The sequence below is a fragment of the Salvia splendens genome, chromosome 10 (genome assembly GCF_004379255.2).
Source record: "Salvia splendens isolate huo1 chromosome 10, SspV2, whole genome shotgun sequence".
NCBI classification, from domain to species: Eukaryota; Viridiplantae; Streptophyta; class Magnoliopsida; order Lamiales; family Lamiaceae; genus Salvia; species Salvia splendens.
In genome coordinates, this window is record NC_056041.1 from 28,018,199 (window position 1) to 28,035,298 (window position 17,100).

Genomic DNA, 17,100 nt, shown 5'->3' on the forward strand with positions numbered 1-17,100 from the left:
AAGTGAAAGTCTTGACAATCTAGATTAAAGCAGAGGAAGATGTGGATGCATTGTTTGTGTTCCAAGATTGTCGTTTGATGTAAACAAAGGCATTGTTTTCACCAAAGGGTTTAGGCTTTTAGCAATAGAAATCCTAGGAAAGTAAACGGCTCAATTCCTCTAGATTTTATTCCTCGGTTTAAAAAAATATTTAAATTAATACAAGTATTTATTGCTTAGAGGTGTGAGGATTCAATGCATGTAGATGAAGGCCACATAAATTGGGTGGGAGGTGTTTTCATGGTTCATCGATTGTGGAGTTGTAACTCCCAACAATCAAAATTGTCGGTTGTGTTGTCTATAGACAGAGCCCCTTTTTCTTAACCATTAAATCCATTTGATTAATCTTGCCTACTCCGCCATTTTCTTCCAAGCATTACTATAAATTAACAAACTTTATTTTCAGCTGATTTAAACATCTTTGTTCAAATCACAAGTTACTTATCTTCATGCAAAAAACCTCCTTTTAGATTAGATTAGATCTCCACACCTTTCTCTAAAAAAATCTCTTGTTTCACAATGCTGCTTTTCCTGGTTTATTTCCTATCTTTCCTACTGCTTTTTTCTCAGTCATTTCTGAAGCCAAAACCAACTCCCAAAATGGGATCAAGATTGTGGAGATTCCCCTTGTTTTTTAGGGAGATTCTTTGTCTGTTGGCCAAGAAAAGAAAGGATCTCAGTCAAACTCCATCATCCAACAAAATTGTGAGCACTAAATTTGAGAGAAAACAAGAAATTTGTAGCATTTCTCTAGTTGATCTCCCTGATTTGGTTCTGGACTGCATTCTTGAGAAACTCTCAGCTGCTGAGCTCTGCAGCATGGCTGGGGTTTGCTTAGCTTTGAGAGGGAAGTGCACAAGTGATCATCTATGGCAGAAGCTCTTGAAACAGAAATGGAGTGAATCCATTGGTGTTGCTGCTTACACACAATGGCAATCTCAGATTCCTCCAAAAAGATACTTGCTTTTCACTGAAAGAAGGAGGAGCAAATCATGGCTCTTCTCCACCCTTTTCAGGTTCAAATCAGAGATGAGGGAGAAAAGAGTAACACCAAACTCAGTCATGTCATGCTATCTTGCTCTTGAAACTGGAAATTTCTGGTTTCCAGCTCAGGTTTTCAACAGAGAGGTAAATTTTCATTTTCAAGGAATTTAATTTCTTGATGTAAGACCATCTCCTATGTAATTAGCTCCTATAATAAAAAACCAAATCCATTTTTGGTTTTTGAGTATAAAATGCCTATTTTTAGATTTACACTAAACCACAACTAAACTTTTTTTTAAAAAAAAATTGTGAGTAAGAAAGACATAATATAGTGAATTTTCTTTTAAGTTTGAGTTTAGTGTGAATGGTTAGAGTAAAATCATATTTAATGTGACATTTACACTAAAATGGATTTGAGTTTAGTAGAAATGGTCTAAACAAGTTAATTAGTTTACTGATTTAAGTTTTGTGATGTGCAGAATGGGCATGTGGGATTTATGCTTTCATGTTATGATGCACAGTTAAGCTATGATTCGGCCACAGACAATTTTGTTGCTAGGTTTGGATCAACAATGGGCTTAAAATCATTCTTGTTGAGTATCAAGATTTGGTTTTTAGTATCAAGATTTGATATTTTTGCAGGTATAAAGCTAAAGGCCGGTCTATGATTGAAGAAGGGATTGATTGGAAAAGAATTAGAGCACCAACTGTGAAAACTCCTGCAAATGTTCTTCACATTTCGACCTGCTTAAATGATCTCAAACCTGATGATCACATCGAGATACAGTGGAGGAAAAACAAAGACTTTCCATATGGTGTGTGTTTCCTCACTTTTTTTGTGTGTGTGTGTGAGAGAGAGTTGCCTCATCATCATGACCAGGGAAGAGTCAAGAAAAAGATTTTGCATTGAAAGGGGAGGGGGTGGGGTGGGGTGGGTTTCAAAATTTCAATAGTTGGATCTGTCCAACTGTATTCATTAATGAAGATTTTTAATGTTTTCTTCTCCCAACACCATAGGTTGGTGGTATGGAGTGGTTGCACATCTGGATTCCTGCAGTGCCAATGAATTAAGTTGTCACTGTCATGAAAGCGGTGAGCACATTAACTCTTGTCCTCTTACATATCACACCTTTCTTTGGATACATGTTTTTAGGTGGTGGTTAAATGATAAGAGAATTGTATAAGTGGAAAAAAAAAAAGAGAGAAAAAGTAAAAAAGGGGATAAAGTAAGAGAGAGATAAAGTGTTACTTTTTCCATCCACGATTAAGTATCATAAGTTGACTTGACACAAAGTTTCAAAAATGTAATAGAAAGTGGTAGAAAAAGTTAGTAGAGTGAGTCCTACTTTTATTATATTTATTTTAAATAAAATATGAGTGAGCGATTAGTTAGTGGAATGCCAGAGGCCATTAGCAAAAGTAGTAAAAGGTAAATGAGACACTCAATTATGGACGAAAAAAAAAGAAAACTTGAGACAGGATAGAATGAGTATTTTTATATAGAATCTTAAAATTTGAGTTTGATAAGGTTGTTAAATCCATAATTCATGCATTTATAATGGGCTAATAAACATGTTAAACTACCTACTTTAAGGTTTGTGTCCTAGAAAATGGGAAAAAGTGGCTAAAAAGTGTGTTTGTTTGTGTAGATACAATAGTGTTGGAGTTCAAGCAATACAGCGGAGAGTCGCGGTGGCGGAAGGCGGAGATGAGGAGGAAGGGCCACAGAGAGATTGGTAATGACGTGGATGGATTTTATGGTGGGATCAGAAAACTTAGCAACAAACAAGAAATTGAAAAATGGAAGCAGCTATGGCCAAACTGCACCTTAGAATAGTTCATTTTCATTACATCCCTTTCTCGAATTTGTAGATAGCCTCATCATATAAGGGCTTTGCTTTTTTTTTTGCACTTTGATGCATAAGCCTATGCTAGATCTAGTATTTATTTTTAATTTCCCCCTTTGTTTCCTCAGACACATGTACATTGAAAGATTGGTTGTGTTTATAACTTTACACAACACTAACACTAAAACACAAGTGGAAGGAAGTGAAAGAGGTTGGATAAACCAAGAAAACAGAAGGATAGGCCCAATGATCATCAATTTCTTATCCCAGATTGGCTATCATCATAGCTATATTATATAGAGCATCCACAATTGGAGGACTACTTTCATACCACAACACCCCACCGCATTATCATTTCCCCCTTATCCTGCATCAGACTACAACTCCCACATGGACACTCTTTCCTCATACCTCTTCCAATAATGTGCACTAGTCATTGTTTTAGTTGTAAAATTTAAATACCTACGAATCATGTCGTTCAATGTTTTTAGTGAGTATGCGCAATGTGAGGTTTTGCAGTCGGAGATGATCCAGGGTCATGACCGAAGTTTTTGTTCTATATGACGCACCACTTCCAGCCTTCAGCCCCAAGCTGAATGCAGGGCTCCTCTGCAGAAGTTGTCAAACATCGAAAAACTTGAAGGGCTTCCCTCATCACTAAAGAAGACCTCATTCGCCTTCCTAGCAATGTCGGCCAAGCAGTGCCCGCTTAGCCACATCTTTTGGGCGTTGGTCTAGGACTCTAGATGATGTCCCACTTTATCACGTCCTTTTAAACCCACAACCAGTGTAGAGCCTTTCATACTCATGCTCGGTGAAGCCCCTCGGCTTCTGAGCGTTGTACATCTCCTTAACCCAGTCCTAGAAGATTAGGTACTTATTGTTGTACCCAGTCTACTAGGATACTTTCGAAACAACTTTTGTTGGAGGGGAAATCGTTCATCTTTTGGCATGGATCGAGGTTGTTTAAAAGGTCATGGGAATCCATTGATTTTTTTGGTATGAAAGAGATATGAAATGAAAGGAATCAAGAGTAGGCATGCACAAACCGAACCGCCGGACGGTTCGGCGGTTCACATAGTCCGGTTCAGGTTCAACAAAATATGAAACCGGAACCGCAGGTTCAATAGTTAAACCAGCGATGCAATTAAAATTAAAAAATATATATTTTTTTTTTATAAAATTTGATTTTTTTATTTAAAAATTAATTTTTACAAATAAATGAATACAAGAAATTCATAATAGCCCATATATATATTTGATGGGCTTATGAATACTATGAAACCATTCTTGGTTATTTCTTTTTTATAGAGACATCCTTGAATGTTTTATGTTTCACTTTCAATGTGGGACAAACTATAATAAAGTATTTTCTTTTATAATTACATGTTTAGATCATTCATTCATCTTTTTCCAATATGAGATACAAAACTTTCTTTTGTCTTCCACTTTTCTTCATCTTTTGTATAATATACATAAACAAAATTATTATTTGAATATATTCTTGATAGATAAAAATAAATAATTATTGTGAAATATGATTGATTTGTATATAGAAAAATAATTATTTGTATAATAGTTATCATTAGATTTATATAATTTGTATAATAATTATTCTTTTAATGTGTATAATAGTATTTATTAGTTAACATATACATAAATTTATAAACATAAGCAAATCGATAATGATAAAGAACTAATGAATAATAGTTCATGTAATAATATTTGTTGTTAAATTATAATAATAGAAGATAGAGTACTAATATCGACAAAGAATGATGGGAGATCTATCATCTGGTTATAAATAATGACTTTTATCCCATATTGAAAGAAAGAGTAACACATCCAAGAATGTGTAACTATAAAAAAGAATAATCCAATACATAATGTCAACACTTAAAATGTGTAACATCCAAGAATGTTAAACCTTTTAATATTTAAAATGTCAACACTTAATGTTGGATTTGAGCATTTAAATTGGAAGAGAGTGTATTGGATTATTCTCTTTTATAGTTACACATTCTTGGATGTGTTACTCTTTCTTTCAATATGGGATAAAAGTCATTATTTATAACTACATAATAGGCCTCCCATCATTCTTTGTCTATATTAGTACTCTATCTTCTATTATTATAATTTAACAACAAATATTATTACATGGATTATTATTCATTAGTTCTTTATCATGATCGATTTATTTGTGTATAAATTTATGTATATGTTAACTAATAAATTTATGGAGTATTATACACATTAAGAGAATAATTATTATACAAATAATTATTGTTCTATATACAAATCATATTTCTCAATAAATGTTTATTTTTATCTATCAAGAATATATTCATATAATAAGTTTATTAATATATATTATACAAAAAATAAAGAAAAGTAGAAGACAAAAAAAAGTTTTGTATCCCACATTGGAAAAAGATGAATGAATGATCTAAACATGTAGTTATCAAAGAAAATACTTCAACATATTTTTGTCCCACATTGAAAGTGAAAATTCAAAGATCTCTCTATAAAAGAGAAAAACCAATAATGGTTTCATAGAATTCATAAGCCAAAAAAAATATTTAAGTGAACTGCTAAACCGGCCCGGAACCGCCGCTTGAACCAGTGGTTTCGGGCCATGAACCGGAACCGCCAACTACCAACCCAGGTTGGTTCAGATTCATTTTTTTGAACCGTGTGCACACCTAGGATTAAGAGGAAGTGAAATGAAAGGGATTAAAGGAAGTGAAAATGAGGGTGTATTTGTACATTTTTTTTTCTTAAATAATAAAAATCGAGAAATCCCACCCACCAAACCACCAAAATCCACCCCAACCCCTCCCACCCACAACGTGTAAATTCCCAAACCCAACCTAATAGATACCCCCCCCCCGTTTTTGATGCACTATTTATTAGTGCTAAAAATGTCTGCAAGTTTACAGGGTAGATCTAGTATAGCTAAAGGTCAGTACCGGGATATCGAACACAGGGAATGAGATTGCAACTGACTATCATATATACTAAGCGTCATATACTATTTAGAGACACGGAGGTTTTGGTTTGATTTATTAAACTAGACAGAAACAAATAAACACATAACATAAAGCATATAAACATATAATACAAAATAGGCGATAGAGTATAGAATTTTAAGATCCATAAACACGGCCACGAGCTATTATCCAATCGACTTCCTTGAATTACGGTCTCTAGAGTTATTAAGTCGGTCGCTCTATTAGATTAAACCCCCTACCGAGGTGAGAAATCCGTAGATTAGATGTTGAAACCAAAGTCCCCTTTAAATCTCTAACATCTAACTCCCAAAAGATTGTTAAGACCAATGACCTCACGTGAAACCTCAACTCTCCTTAGTTTTATTGAATTAAAGTGTGAATTATCCCTTTTCCAAGTCAATTATTTCGTCTCCCGAGTACTCTAATCAACTCTAACATGTATTCAAAAGGTAGCTAATCTATTGAATATAGAAAACATAAGGATAAATCAAATAACTACAAGAGCTAACAAGGAAAAACAATTGAATATTTTCACCAAAAATTCCACAAATGATGTTTCTACTCATAGACAAGTAAAAACTACAAATATAGTACGAGGCATGAAAGAAGTTGATAAAACCCAAGGTTGAATCTTCAATCTTCAGTCTTCTCTTGCCTGGATCTACAGAGCTTCGCTCCAATGGAAGATGGAGGAATATATGTGTGGAATATGAGATGGAAGAGTGTGTAGAGAGGGAGAATGATTGAAGGCTCTGCGATGAAGAATATAAATTAGGTTAAGAGGTATTTATAGGGTGAAAAAAGGTTTAGCTTTGATAATTTTCGTGCCCTACAATAAATGGGAGAGATTTGGGCAACAATTTATTTTATTCCTTGAATTTCGGCCTAAATTTTCGTAAGTTTTGACTGCAGTGCGCAATGTTCGTAGAATGGTCATAACTTTCTCTACAGAACTCCGGTTGAAATGTTCAAGGTATCCACGCGAAGCTATTTTGAAGACAAAGAGAATGGCATAAACTAATCTCTGATTGGAATTCAAAAGCCCTGGGAAAATCGGCTTGAACTGAGGCTGCAGTACCTTGACTTTTTTCTGTCTTTTTCTATCATTTATCAAGAAACACATCAAAAATACCAAAATGTATAACACATGCAATTTAAGAATATAATTTGCATGATTGACATTTAAAATGAGTTAAATCTAGCCCTTAAAAACATGCAAAACTCGTGTTTGTCAGTTCTATAGTAGTGGAGTCATTTTGTCATTTTGCTACATTCCATAGTTGTGATGTCATTTCCCTTTTTAGTAAAAGTCAATACATTTCTTCTCACTTACTTTCCCCTCTCTCTTACTTTATTCTCTCTACTTTTTCCTCTCTTCTACATTATTATCTTTTTATTTAGAGTGAACTATACTAATAGTGTCTAATCTTGTCAAAAATGCATCAATGGTCCTAAAAAAAATTTATAGCAATTTTGGTACAATAAGACTAAAGTAACCCTAGGCACCAAAAATGTACTATGTTTGAGGGCATTTTAGACTTTAAATACTAGTATACTATTTTTGTATTTTTAGTTACTCCTTAAATACTCCTAGTGTCACGACCACATTTTGCTAAGGATGGGGAAAGCGGGTAAACTGCGACTAATAAGAAGGATTTAAAGAAGCGAGGAAGAAATTGGGTTGAACTTGAGAATTTGCACAAAGGCCAAGTCGATTGATATCATAAAATAGAAGCCAAGTATTCAATTACATGGTCTTGAAACAGAATAAACATCTCATCAAATAAATCAGAGTTCGATGGTGAGATTCTACAATTCTTACTTCACAAAAGCACAATAGAATAAGTTCTTACTAAACGACTTTGTGTATGAAGACACGAATCGTTGGAAGATCCACTTGATTATTTAATAACATCGACTCCGATCAATACTCCTTCCTCTTGACGTTCAACCTGCACATTTATAAATACATGCATGACTGAGTACAAGAGTACTAAGTGGGAACGTGCCAAAAAGCAAAACATACATTACATAGTTGTCATCCATCTTAAAAGGCCCGAGCATACTAAATTCTTTTGTGATCTTAAAAGTCCGACTGCAGTCTAAGTTCTTCAAAACTCATACCATATCTGAGAATCGTGTACCGTGAAGGTGGCCACCTCCCGCGGACACCATAGCTGGCCAACCCCTCTTGGATGGCTCACAGCCCTCGCGCACATTATTCCGAACAGGATTTGCGGTCCCATTGGGAACCGAATTCGTTACATAGTTTTGGCGTCGCCCATGCATATAGCCCCAACATATAGACCTCAAAAACAAACATTTTATGGCATGACAACAACTTGAAAATAGTCATAACTTCATTTTGAGAAAAGATAGACATTTCATAATTTCACAAGTATTTGCTTTATATCCACACTAATGTGTTGGATATTAAAAGAAAGCCCACCTGATATGCTTATTCCTCAACTCAAATACTTGTTTTGGCCTCACTTGCCTTGGCATTTTGTGCCTTAAATCTTGGGAAGTTGAGCTTTTATTTTGGGGCTGTATCTTAGCTCTCTTTCAAGCTTTGTGATTATGCTTTTCATACCAATTTGGTGTAATTTCTTGGGAGTCTCATGGGGCTGATCTCATGAATTATATGTATGTATATGCTCCTGCAGGAGCCCTTCTCTTTTGGGGCTTACTATAAGCTCACATAGTTGTGGCTTTTGTCTTGGTTTCTTAATTGGTGAAAGTTTGGGAATGGTGCATGATCTTGCTGATTTTACAGCTCTTTGGAGGGCATCTCGGCTGATCCTTTAGCCTGCTGCCTCTCCCCCTTTTGCTCACTATTTTCATCACTTTATTTGAGGAAATTTCTTCTAACCTCTTTGGTGGTCAATCTTGGTGCATGGCTGTAACTTTGGAGTTTAGTGGGGAGCCAACTTCGAGAAGGATGGGAAAGAGAAGAGAAAAGGGTAGAAGATCTTGTACTGCAGCTCCCTTGACAGCAATTTAGCTTTTATCTTAAGTTTAGCCACTACAATTCCTCTTTATTCCTCTTTGAGAAGGGTCTCCTATGTGCTTGAAGGAATCTTACGCGTAGCTCCATGCATCCATGTTGTATTTTAAAAATACATATGTATATTCCACATTTCTCTAATTAAACTATTTTCTCCACTTTATCCTTGAAATAGAAATTTCCTTGCACTTAATTTTTTTTTCAACAAAAATACTTAGATTACTCCAAAATCGGAATTACAACGAGAATTCCACGATTACAAGAGAATCCGGCTTCTACTAGCGCTTAATAATACTAATTAAATCCGATATCTCGAAAGTAGGGAACGAAATTCCGGGGCATCACACCTAGTATACTATTTTTATATTTTTATTTACTTAAAATAGTTTATTGTCATTATGAGTTTAAAAATAAATACAACCTTAAAATACTTTAATTATAATTTATTTATTTTTAAAATTAAATATTATTCATTATAAAACTCAGTCTATATGAAGAAAAAATCAATCTAATAATAACTTTTTTTAATAAAAATATTAAAGTGAATTATAGAAAATTCTTTTTGCATGTGATTAATTTTCACTTAAAAAATTTAATTAATTTTTTTTTTAATTTGAGAAGAAAAAATATTATAGTGAATTATAGTATATTTTTTACTTAAAAATATTAGTTAAATATTTAATGTTACTATACTTGTGAAAAATAAATATTTTAATTACGTTAATTAAAATATAGTATAATGACAAAACATTTTTAAAGTATAATAATTAAAATTTAAGTGAATTATATCTCTCACAACCGCCGTGGTAGCCGCCGCCCTCCCCATCCACCGCCACGACCACCTCTGCCCCATCCGCCACCACGACCACCTCTGCCCCAGCCACCACTGTTGTAGCCTCCCCATCCTCCCCAGCCTCCTGGCCCACCCCATCCGAAGCCTCCCTTATACTTCTGGTCATCTACAAGATTTGCTTCATTGTCGGCACGGTTGTCTTCATCACCTGCATTTTCATCACATATACAATTGATATCATTCAAGATATATAAAAATATTTGTAATGACTTGAACTAGCCTTTGATCTCGTTTTTAGACGAATCGTTCCCTGCCACCAAAGAAAAAAGAAGAAGAGTGGTGAAGATAACTAAAGCTATGGTTTTCATTTTCTCTAACTGGTTTAGAAAATTTCGAGTTTTTTTTTTCTTTCTGTGAGAACTATAGTGTTTGGTCACATCTCATTATAGGGGATATTGGATTAAAGATGTACTATAGGAGTCAGAAACAACCAATCTTGTATTCAAAAGCGTTTATTGTGTTTGTTACCATTAATACAATATGGTTTGTAGTTGACAGTTTTGGATAATTTCATGATGGTTAAACTCATTTAGTAATAAATATATACATAAATAAATTAACTGAACTCCCTTTATGATATCACGAGACTTATTGGCTATTCAATTTAACATGTTGCATGCTACGAACGTCAAATAATTCACAGGCATCGAGACTGCTTGCTACTTCTTCATGTGTGATGATCTTTAGAACTCAATCACGTATCTTCTGGTTGTTTCCCAAACTTCAATTTTGATCTTAGATTGGGTTAAACTTATCAAAATTATCTAGGTCCTAAATAGAGAAAAGACAGAAATTCATACTGCAAGTAGGAGAAAAAATTCGCATATCACCTAACAGGGGGACGAAAATTAAGAGTCTTGTGTGCTCTGTCTTTCATCTATTTACCTATTCCAAAGTTATATTGCGCCAAATCAGGGATCTATGGAGATTTGGAATTGAGTGATGCGAATCAAATTGTAGTCATGTATAACGTTGTTTTAATATCCTTATTAGGGTGAATTACGCACTCTTTTTAATGTATTATAGGGTTCAAATGGAAGGAATCACCCACAACAAATGTTAATACATCATTATAAAATAAACAAGTGAATCTAATGTGGATTAAAGTACCCTCTACACGTGGGTACCTCACTCGCCTCGATCGGAGTCCAGTATAGCAATTCTCGACCGGCCCATGAGATATGGCTCGTAACTAATCACCTCAGAAACCTTATCATGACTGACAAACTCTCACCTAAAAATTGGAGAGAATGTAAACCCACATGTTAATTTCATGGCGATAGACCTTCCACGACGACGAATCACCACAGCAAGCCAGAACGGCCATGAATCAAGATAAATACAGATGGGGCTTTCAACCAGTCAACAGAACAATCGAGTGGCAGAGGAATAATTAGGAACTCGGAAGGGGATTGATAAGGCTAATTTCATGCATTGGTTAGGAGGTTAAATTCATGCATTTACGGGGTCTAACGCATTTTTTAAGCCAGGTGTGTAGAAGATATCGCCATGCCAAGGAAGAAGGGAAGACAATTGCCTGGCGAAGGAAATTTGGCGATAGAGTGAGCATTATGAAGTAAAAATAGCCAGCCGGAGGAGATCGCTAAGCTGAAGGGCAGAACAGAGATTTCATGCGAAGGCTTCTAGAAGATCACCTCCGCATCTATATAAGGGAGAACATGCAATTCATAAGAGGAGGAAAAAAAAGAGGAAAACTTTTTTTTGGGGGAGAAGCTCTCAGCTCACTTACACACACTTCTACACATTTTGGGGTTTTCGGAATTAGCAAGGGGTTTGGGTTTCACTTTTAGTTTGATGTTGTGTACCACCGTCCTCACGTAAGGCGAAGAAACAATTTACTGCTTTCATTTCAGTTTGCTGCTGTGAATTTCACCGAGTCTTCGCTGTTCGAAGCTCGGCTTTTTGTTGGCTATTGAAATATTGTTGATCTTTCTATGCCATGTCTATTTTCCATTAAGATGATGTTGATTTCGAGTATGGATGATGTTTGTTTCTGAGTTTATAGTTATTTACTTGAATGGATGCTTTTTGCACTTGATCTGTTGAGTTGAAGTAGAAGCGTGGTTGGATTGTCGATTGATCGGAGCAGATTGGTTGAATCGGAGTTTATGGAGTCGTTTTTGGTCGTAGTTGGGTTTGGATTGCTTGGATCCGGAGTGGATTGAGCGTCCGAAGTGTGGATCTGAATGCAGAGTTGGTTGATTGTGCATGAATTTGATGACTCGTTTCCGTGTTTTTGTTTCCTTTCGTCTAGTATATGTAGATCTGTTCTGTTTTCGATTAATCGCCAGTTTCCGACGTTCGAATTATTATATTCTGTCTGAATCTAGTTATTTACTCTGTTTTCTCCATGTTCGCGTTTGAATCAGGTAAATTCATAGTTTGTTATTTGCCTCTTTTCATATGTACCTTGCTGTTTCTGGAAAATGGTCCCCACTGCATGTTTACTTTCTGTCTAGCTAATTTAGGTAGCCGTTTACTAGGTCAAGGAAGTTTGTTTGAGATATTGAAGTTACGAGTATGTTTGAAGTCTGCAAGATGTTCTCGGTTTCCTAGGTCTAGTGTTAGATTTTGTTCCTAAGTCTAGTAATAGTTTTCCTCAACCCAAAATTGCGTGGCAGCAGCCAATCACCTTTCCAGAGTCTTTTAAATGCCTTCTTACGCATCCATCTTCGTGGGATCGATCCCTACATCCCTGTACTAATTCATAGTATAGCGGGTTGAGGGTTTTGAATGCGAAATTTGTGTGTCCGACGACCGAGACTTCCAGGATCCTCTGAGTTCCTAGACCTTGTGATCTAGTGGATTCTCTGGGTTTGCGAAGCTTGACCTAGCACAAAAGCACACACTCAGTTTCCGAGCAGTTTCAAATGGCGCCGTTGCCGGGGATGGATGGCATAGTTTGTGATTGTGTTTAGAGATTTTGGCGTACATAGTTTTGATTTTTCTTTTCTTTTTATTTTTAGTTTATGAGCAGAGGCTCACGGTTTGGACACTGGGGTAACTCATCTGGGTGGAGGAACGATCGGTTTACTTGGCAGGACAGAGAGTCAGCATCTACGGTCACCACCAGATCAGGATTATCTACGGGAAATCCATTTCCATCTGGTTCAGAAAGTGACGAGGATTGGAGTTCGTCAGGAAGAGAGGATCCCGAGTCGTCTTCAGAAACAGAAACAGAGGAGGTAGAGATCAGAGACATGGCACAGGTAGTCGATCCAGATCCTGAGATCGGTTCGATCACTGCCCATCTAGATGGTGAGCCAGCCCAGGCTATAGTTATGAATCCGCGTCAGAGGGCCATCGATATTAAAACAAATGTGCTAGGCATTCTACCAACGTTCTCCGGGCGTAGGACGAGTGTCCATACGAGTTTCTAAATGAGTTTAGCAAGCTGTGTAATATTCAGAAAAGGCCCAACGACACCACGGAGGAAGATTATCGCCTACGCGCAATTCCATTTGCTCTCAAGGGAGAGTCTAACACATGGCTGCTGAGGCTGCCTTAGGATTCCATCCGTACATTGAGAGATTTCAAGTTGGAGTTTCTGGATTACTTTTTCCCTTCAAGCAAGACAAACGCTCTTAAGAAGGAACTCGTAGAGTGTAAGCAGGAGTATGATGAATCTCTGAGTCAATATTGGTCACGATTTAAGGGATTGTTAGATGCTTGCCCGAATCATAGAATGATCGAGGCAGAAATTTATTATCTGTTTTATGAAGGAGCAAACTTGAATCCAAGGATCTGATGAATTCCTCGAGCGGGGGAAATTTTACGAAGAAAAAAGGAAGTGTAGCGAGAGAGATCTTAGGAAAGTTGATAGAGGCCAAAAAGGCGTACGACAGCCCGAGGAATATTATGAGGAGAGGGTCAGCAAATGCGCCGAGGGAGCAAGATGGCGAAAGAGTCGAGGCGAGAATAGATAGACTTGAGAAAGCATTCTTGAATACAATCGAGAAGACTAATCCACCAGCCTCACAAGAGAAAGAGAAGCCTCCGGGTCCAGGAGAAGTTCCACCGCAGCAATACTATGGCCCTCAAGAAGGAGATTACTAGGCCAAGGTTAATTCGATGGGGAGTTGGAACCCAGATGGGAGTTGGAATCAAGGGAGACAGAGGGATGCACCACGGAGAAACCATTCTAATTTTAGATGGTCTGACAATGACCTGACCCAACCACCTCCACAACAGAACACCCAGTTTACACAACAACCAGAGAGGCAGACTAACTGGTCTGGGAGAAATTAGGAGGGGCAGAACAACCGGAACAACTGGAATCATGGCGATCATTCTAATTGGGGGAACATGAATCAAAACCACCAGGGGAACTCTTATGTATCGCCACACCAAAGGAATTACCCAGGAAATTATCAGAATTCTCAACCTACTTACCAGGGGAATCAAGGGCCAGGAAATCAGTACAACAACAGTTCAGGGGGTCAGGAAAACTTTCGGCAGAACTAAGGGAGTGGACCGAACCTGGGCTCAGGACCAAATCCCGGCCAACCCAATTCCAAGCCACAAAGGAATCTTGACGATATGGTGCATGATTTAGTCAGTTCTCAATAGCGTATACAGAATAACATGCAATTCAAAGACGCTCAGTTGGAGCAGAAGGCAGCAATGGATATGTTGGCAAAGCAATTTTCCCATATCGCAACTTCCTTGAACGAGATGCGGGGTAACGAAGGAAAGATTCCTGCCTTAGTAAGGCTACCGGATAGAGCTAACATCAGTCAAATCACTTTAAGATCTGGACGAGGTTATGAAGGTCCGGTGATGAAGATGAAAGAAGAAACACCTTCCGAGGAAGGCAAGGAAGGGAAGAACTCAGTCCCTAAACTTGGAAATTCGACGATAGGGAGTACCTTAAGAGGAGATGACCTTCAGGAAGGTGATATGGGGAAACCGCTACCTAGTGTGGCTGAACCATTTTTCCTAGACCCAGAGCCAGAAGCGGAGAATGAAGGAGTGATGAAGGAAACGGAAGAGCTTTCAGCTGGAGGGTATGTTCACCTTACCCATTTCCATTGGAGAGAACGTGTCAGCAGTGATTCAGAAACGCAGGATGCCTTCGAAACGCACTGATCCAGGTATGTTCACCTTACCCATTTCCATTGGTGATGTCAGAATTGAGCATGCTATGTGTGATTTAGGGGCATCGATAAATGTTTTACCGCTTTCCATATACAAAACGTTGGTAGGAGTAGGAATGGTGGATACAAAAGTGGTGATCCAATTGGCGAATAGGTCGTGTATTTGTCCAGAGAGAGTTTTGGAAAATGTTATAGTCAAGGTCCATGATTTTCTGTATCCGGTTGATTTCCATGTTATTAAAATGAGTGATAATCATTTGCTGAGTCTAGCGGCGTGCTCTTAGGAAGACCTTTTCTGCGTACCGCTAAAACCATTATCGATGTCTTTGATGGAACAATATGCTTGGACTATAATGGGGAGAAATATACATTTAGCATAGATGAAGCAATGAAGAAACCTTTAGATGTTGAGAATTTGCATGCTGTCGATGTTATTAACCCCCTGGTTCAGGAATATCTTGAGACCGAGTTGATGCAGGAGCAGATTGATAATTCAGAGTTAAGTCACTCTATTGACAGAGAGGTAGCTGGTTGGTGTGAGGCAATGCACACAAGGGAATTAATGGATGAAGAGTTAGCCGAAGCTATTTCAGAGTTTTGTAAAAATCCGGGGTCAGCCAGGTCAAGGGAATTAGCCCAAGTGGCTAGCATGGACAATTCTTCTGGGTCTGCTAAGGGAATGATAAAAGATGCGACAGAAAAAAATCCCTTGCCCCAGGAAACAAGAACCCCAAGAAGGAACTGAAAACACTCCCACCAGGCCTCAATTATGCCTATCTGGAAGAGAATGAGACTTTCCCTGTCATCGTCAACAGCAACTTGACCGAGGAACATGAAAGAGATCTACTGGAGGTAATCAGAAAGAACAAGAAGGCAATAGGATGGACTCTCTCGGACCTAGTAGGAATCAGTCCGGATCTCTGCATGCACCACATTAGGTTGGAAGAGGGTGCGAAGACCTATAGGGACCCACAACGCAAGCTAAATCCAAACATGAGGGAGGAAGTTCTGAAGGAAGTTTTGAAGCTGCTTGCCTTAGGCATCATCTATTCCATACCAGACAGTGAATGGGTCAGCCCAGTTCACATGATACCCAAAAAGTCAGGAATTCGGGTAGTTAAGAATGACAAGAATGAATTGGTACCCACTCAACTTGTCACTGGATGGAGGATGTGCATCGATTACAGGAAGCTGAATGAAGCGACTAGGAAGGATCATTTCCCATTACCCTTCATTGATCAGATGCTAGAGAGGCTGGCTGGAAAGCAATATTTTTGCTTCCTTGACGGATACAGTGGGTACTTCCAGATCTATGTAGATCCTGAAGACCAAGAGAAGACGACGTTTACGTGCCCCTTTGGCACGTATGCTTATAGAAGAATTTCGTTTAGGCTGTGCAATGCGCCAGGCACTTTTCAACGCTGCATGATGAGTATCTTCTCGGATCTACTAGAGGATTGTATCGAGATTTTCATGGATGACTTCACTGTATATGAGAACTCTTTTGATTCCTGTTTAGCTAGCCTGGACGTAGTATTGAGGAGATGCCAGGTAAAGAATTTGGTCCTTAACTTCGAAAAATGTCACTTCATGGTACCCGAGGGGATCGTCCTGGGGCATGTAGTCTCGGAGAAGGGCATACATGTAGACCAAGCAAAGGTCGATGTAATATCAAAATTACCTTACCCTACGAATCAGAAAGAAGTCAGGGGATTCCTAGGGCATGCAGGGTTTTATAGAAGATTCATAAAGGACTTCGCGAAGATTGCTCAACCGCTCACCCATCTGCTGCATAATGAAGTTGATTTCGTCTTCAACGAAGAGTGTAAGAAGGCTTTTCAATTATTAAAAGATAAACTAGTGTCTGCCCCTATCATCAGGGCACCCGACTGGAGTCTGCCGTTTGAAATAATGTGTGATGCAAGCAACTTCGCCGTGGGGGCGGTACTAGGTCAAAGGATTGATGGAAAAAGTTACGTGATCTTCTATGCCTCAAAGACACTCAACCAGGCCCAGAAAAACTATGACACCACGGAAAAGGAAATGTTAGCAGTCGTGTATTCATTCGAGAAATTTCGACCATACTTACGGGTCGAGAGTGATAGTTTTTACGGACCACGCGGCTATCAAGTACTTGCTGGCGAAGAAAGAATCAAAGCCAAGGTTAATCCGTTGGGTGTTACTCTTGCAAGAATTTGATTGGGAAGTGAGAGACAAAAATGGGACAGAGAATAAAGTGGCT

At 37.9% G+C, this 17,100-nt stretch overlaps 1 protein-coding gene across 1 annotated transcript; it reads left to right on the plus strand.

The window, feature by feature from the left end:
• The first annotated feature begins 273 nt into the window (after positions 1 to 273).
• On the plus strand, positions 274 to 2,997 carry LOC121753083 (F-box protein At2g32560-like). The gene is made up of 5 exons (XM_042148246.1): positions 274 to 1,167; positions 1,503 to 1,582; positions 1,666 to 1,838; positions 2,041 to 2,115; positions 2,673 to 2,997. The coding sequence occupies exons 1-5, from the start codon at positions 559 to 561 to the stop codon at positions 2,858 to 2,860; spliced, it is 1,125 nt and encodes a 374-aa protein (XP_042004180.1). The 5' UTR covers positions 274 to 558; the 3' UTR covers positions 2,861 to 2,997.
• The last annotated feature ends 14,103 nt before the right edge of the window (positions 2,998 to 17,100 follow it).